Source organism: Adelges cooleyi, unplaced genomic scaffold (genome assembly GCF_023614345.1).
Source record: "Adelges cooleyi isolate 19-005CV unplaced genomic scaffold, UGA_ACOO_1.1 ACOO_flye_CR_arks_rails_tigmint_CR_PRNA_108, whole genome shotgun sequence".
Classification (NCBI taxonomy): Eukaryota; Metazoa; Arthropoda; class Insecta; order Hemiptera; family Adelgidae; genus Adelges; species Adelges cooleyi.
In genome coordinates this window covers 64,550-70,156 of record NW_026095761.1, presented here as the reverse complement: position 1 = coordinate 70,156, position 5,607 = coordinate 64,550, and the positions used below count along the sequence as shown (strand labels likewise).

The 5,607-nt window shown below is 28.3% G+C and overlaps 1 protein-coding gene across 3 annotated transcripts in view; it reads right to left on the bottom strand.

Moving 5' to 3' along the window:
* Positions 1-3,202: 3,202 nt before the first annotated feature.
* Positions 3,203-5,607, bottom strand: part of LOC126838910 (6-phosphofructo-2-kinase/fructose-2,6-bisphosphatase) — a 28,092-nt gene continuing 25,687 nt past the window's right edge. For all 3 annotated transcript variants that reach the window (XM_050573696.1, XM_050573705.1, XM_050573713.1), the window contains exon 9: positions 3,203-4,123. In XM_050573696.1, the coding sequence (XP_050429653.1) occupies positions 4,040-4,123 (84 nt within the window). In that variant the 3' untranslated portion in view covers positions 3,203-4,039. The remainder of the gene's footprint in view (positions 4,124-5,607) is intronic.

Genomic DNA, 5,607 nt, shown 5'->3' with positions numbered 1-5,607 from the left:
CGACGGACGGCCGGTGGATTGGCGGCGTCGCACCAAGAGTAGGTAAACCTTCCAGTTTGGCGGGAACGTCAGTGGTACCAACTTGTTTTACCACCGCCGCGATCACACGGCAGTATAAGTATTTTAGAGCCTAACACATGGTTAACGTTTTTAGTTTATAACCATCGTCCTAATATAATTATGATCACAATAATAATATACAAATACCTGTAGTACATTATTTTACATTAGTAGATACATTGGTACTTTAAAGTTACAACGTTTATAAATATAATAAAATAATATTTTATTGGAAAAATTACTCGGAAACTGACTGGAAGTGATCCAGTTCGTTATTCTGTGTAAGGTTAGATTTCCAGATGTTTGCCAATTCTGCAGATCGATATCTAAAAATCTATCTACTTGCTTGTGATAAATTTGGACGAGGTAACCCATTCCGGGTCGCAGCCTTGAAAAAAATGAACTGAAAATAGGTCTAATGTGTACCTATAATATTATATGCAAATCTGAAAATCCTGTTAATTAAAACCAAATAACCGATTAACACGAATATAAACACATTTATTAGGGACACAAGAAGATGTTGGACTTGGGAAAACTGGACTAACGTAAGACTATAGATCATACTATTGTTATTCTTGAAAAACTACATAAATCTAACAATAGAGCAGTGTAAAAATAATAAATAAAACAAACACAAAATAATTATATTATGAAAAAGTTAAACATTAGCACGTTGAAATAGAGTTAAACGATTAACATAAAATGAAACTTAGCGCCTTACTGCAATTGAAATTGACACATTTGGCTTGGCTGCTATCGGGTGTCAAGTGATGATATCAATTTTTTTTTTATTTGTAAATTTAAGATTCTACTACAGTTTACTAAATATAATTATTACTCTCTTATATTTACTCTCATCGTAATCGACCAATATTTAGAATGATGCGTATAGCTATAATGAGGACCCGTCCTTTCAGTTAGTTTTATCTGTGTTTACTGTTAAGTATATTGTTAATTATAAATTCGTTACTAATTTTGTTTTATATGTCTATTTCTGTATTATATGACTATTTGAGTCGCAATACGTTTTTTAATAATAATTAAATAAATCATTTTGCATTACAGTGTTGCCACCAGTGGCCGACGTCTATTTTTGTAAATACCTACATCAATTTTTGGGGGAAAAATTGAAATAATGTTTTCAAAAAACCACTGGGATTTGGCGAGTAAACATAATAAAAGTACCATAACGTTATTTAGTTTATAATAACCTACTTTCTAGATATGCCCCGACACACACGAAGTAAGATAAAAAAGAACAGCATAAGTGTATGAATTAAGCAAAATGTAATAATCTCACTTAACGTTTTCCCCAAACGGCAGTCATACGGAATTGTATTATATGGCAGACATTATAATATTGTGTAAATTATAATTGTCAACTTGTGAGGTCGGAGTAGTTTAAAGATTGTAAAAAAAAATAGTTATAATTGAAAGAGTTATGAGAACACAATAAAACACTTTGATGCAAATCTATTGATAGCGTAAATATTAAATGTCAATAAAAATGAATATGTTTAAGGAAATTGTACAAGTTATAGTGCCACTCTAGAATCAAATACTCAAATACTCCTATAACTAAGAGTTTTAAATATTTTGTATTGTATAATTTTAAACTAAATGAAATCTTTACATAATTATTATTAAATCGTGTTTCATGTTATTACATTTTCAATTAAATACATAACACACTAATAATTGTAAAATTAAAGTTTTTTTGAGGTACGTTATATTTTAGCATCATCTCTTCTTCCTAAAGGGTATCAATTTCATATCGACGCCTTTTTTTGTGAATGTCATTGTCAGACTAATTCGCGTTTACATTCAAGTATAATTAATGTTATCTTTTTATCCAAAACGTATTGTTCTCTATCGACTGATATTAAACACAATGACTGAAATCCTTGACACGATTAAATGACGTTGAATTAGTTTACATTCGCAGCATACCTAATCTTTACATGTCTCTTTTAAAAAACCTCACCAATGAAACCCGAGATTTTAAAAAAAGTTTTTCATAGCAATCTTCGAATAGTGGAAGCATTTTCCCTATTGCTAACAATTTCGGGTTCAAACTTATAATAATTTATAGCTAACACTGGATTTCTTGACGGTTTAGTAAATAATCACAATTATTAATTGAAATATATTGTAGGTATTTAATTTCTGACGACATTAATATGCTACATAAACATGGTCAAATTGAACAATGCCGTATTTCATTTAAACAAGTTTGGTAGTTAATACCCGCCCTTAAGTATCAAATAACGTATTGTTCAGCGGAATAGGTATATTTTTTATACTTTCTCAAATTGGTTTCCCTACAAAAATCTAGAGCTAAAATGAAAAAAGATATTATACGGTAGTTTGTGTGGAAATTGTACTTATTTGACTTACCTATGTTATCAATAACCACTGAAGTTCGTGGTTAGGTTTGACTGTTTAGTATATATTTGCACGATAACAATAATTATAATTTATTATGTAGATTTAAATTTTATGCTATGCTGACCATAATTAAAACGGCTTTATTTTACTAAAAATACCTTATATTTAATATCTTTATATGTTTATAAAATTAAATCCACAGGTTGATCGATTTAATAGAAATACTCGAAGCTAAGATTCCCAAGTTATTATAAATATTTCCCAATTTAATTTTAGTTCAAATAATAACATTTTTTCTTAATTAGAAAATGTTATTTTTTGAATTGAACTTAATTTTAGGGAAAACAGTACTGAATGTAGTAAGCACATACTCTCCACCAACCAGTAGGATGGAACGAGGAATTTTAACGATATTTAATTTTTTTATTAGGTTGTCATAATCTAATGTAAACGTTTTCTGGTAAAATGAGCTTTTCGCATTCTAGTTCAACTTAATTGAATATGTACGTGGAAAAGCTTTTATTTCCTTATTGAAAAAAAAATAGAACATATTATAGTGGATCCGATTGAAGAAATTGTTTAATAATTTTATAAATGTACAAAATGTCTTGTAAAATCGGATTTTTTATAAGGTTCCCTAACATTTAAATATTGGTTTAATAACTGACCAAATTGATCCTATTCGTTTTCTGCTCATTTTTTATTCTTTATATTCAGGCAATAGTAAATGTTAAAAATATCAAGTGCCGTATTTAGTAAAACAAAAAAAAACCTTCTTTATTTTTAAATAACAAACATTTGGTATACAAAAACAAAGAAGAAAAATTCACAGTTTCTCGAAAATATCACAATAATAATTTAGTTAAGTGAAAATATATAGATCGAAGAATGGAAATTGTTTCTTTTTTTTAAAAAAAAATTATTAAAGATTTCCATTCAAGGACATACACATATATAAGCTCAAAACGATAAAAACATATTGTGTGATCACCATAAATAGATATTATGAGTTATAATATTGGTTTTAAAGGTGTATACAAAAAAAAAAAAAGAAGAAATCCTTACACTTCTAAACAAAGAAAAAAAAACAAACTTATGGAAATTTTAAAGATATCAACTATAGCGTGTAATGTTAATATATAATAATAATAATAGTAATATCAATATATCATATAATGTAATAATTTATAAATATAAATAGATTGAAACAGGCTATAAGTACATTGCGCTATAATAAATATTTACATACATCCTATTGTAAAATCATCTAAATTAAGTAGAAGTTATTAAACCGTATACAAAAAAAAAAAATTTATATATTAGTCGAATTCGATTTTATATGGTTGCCAAAATATAGCGTCAAAGCATCAGTTAATCAAAGTCGATCGTTCGTCGAAACAATTTCTCGGCGGCGAAAATTTAAAAAAGAAAGAAAAGACATTTTTCTCCCTGCTCTTGTTTTTCGTTTTAAATATGTTATTGGACGCTCATGTGTTTAGGTGTGTGTAGCTCTTCTTCGTGTTATTATAATTAGCTCTTGGTGATATTACAATTATTATTACAAAATATAATAATAATTATCGGTCGGTTAAGTGGGTAAATTCGTGTCGCCGTTTTCTTTCTTGTCGCTGTCGGGTTTGAATTTGAACCGATCTTCTAAGAATCCTGGAACCTAAAAAAACAAATCAAACTGTCAAACTTGGCCAACGCAAAATAATCATTTGGTCACGCGTTGTGGGTTTCCGAGACGATCACTAATATTGGTTTCAAATACAAATACAAACAACGTAAATGTTCTAAGCGTACTAACGATAATTTAATTTAGTAGTATTTTATAGTAGATGATAGTATTAGTTAAAGACAATTGACAATTGCATGCACCACAATTTGTAAAGATAAAACACACCGTATTAGCCGAACCCGTACCAGCGTTATCGTAGACCGAGTACAATATGTCCTTAAAAAACAAATAAAAACAACAAAATGGTGTAAATATTTACAAATCACCATTTAAAATTTTCAACTGTCGTCATTCGACCATAATCATACAAACAGTCGAAAATTACCTCAAAAATTACCTACATAGAAAATACCTAAACCCTGATGGGGTGGAAGATAGGCAAAGATTTTCACAATCTGAATCGCTATACACAATTAATACTACTCAATAAGAATCCATAAGATCCTTTTGTTTTTGCTTTAATGCTCGGTTATTGTTGACACTACAAAACTAATTCGTTAACTAAAAAGTTTGTTTGAAAAACAAAAACCAGTAATGGATTTTGAGAAAAAAAGGTGTAAGAAATGAAAGTGTATTGGAATTTCAAGTCCTAAGCAAATAGAATCTGTTCGTTTCGGTTTCGGACCTCTTAAAATAATTGCATTCGATAAGTTCTGTATATTCTATGTAAACTATTATTTACTTAAAACAACATTGATCACCTGAAATTGAATACATTTCATAAATCCACAAGATTGGTCTTTTTGGATTTGTCAATGAGTTTATCATAATAATTATGTACAAACTATAGTTTATGTGATGTAATCAATTTGCATTATTAAGAGGAAAGCTTAAGCTACACCTTTTACCTACACCGCATATTTCTAAGGAGTAAAGTATAGAAAAATGTTTGCAAAATCTAATTTAGAGCTTGAACCATAGTGTATATACTTATTAATACAACAATAAGGATTCTTTATTGCTCGCCATTCTTTCTTTTTTTTTGTCAGACTATTACAGTCATTTCTATAGGATAAATTAACGATAGAAATAATTATTTTTGTTTTCTATGTTGTTTAGAACGACGGATAATGAATTCGTCTAGTAACCATCTCATAACGGCAGCGTTGATAATCATGTTATTTAGAAGTTTTGAGACGAGTAAAAAAAAAAAAAAAAACAAATTGAGGTGCTATTAAAAAGATAGTCGTATTTTGGTTTCGTGTCAAAAAAAGATCAAATTTTGTTGTACAGGGTAATGTTTTTAGAATAATAAAACAACCGTGAACTATTTCAAACTGTAAGTTTTAAGTACTATATAATAAAAAATAAACAACTTGGATGTTTTATATACACAAAACAAATTAGACTGAGGCGAAAGTAGATCATAATATATTATATTATAAAGACGAGTAATCACATATCGTATTGAAAAT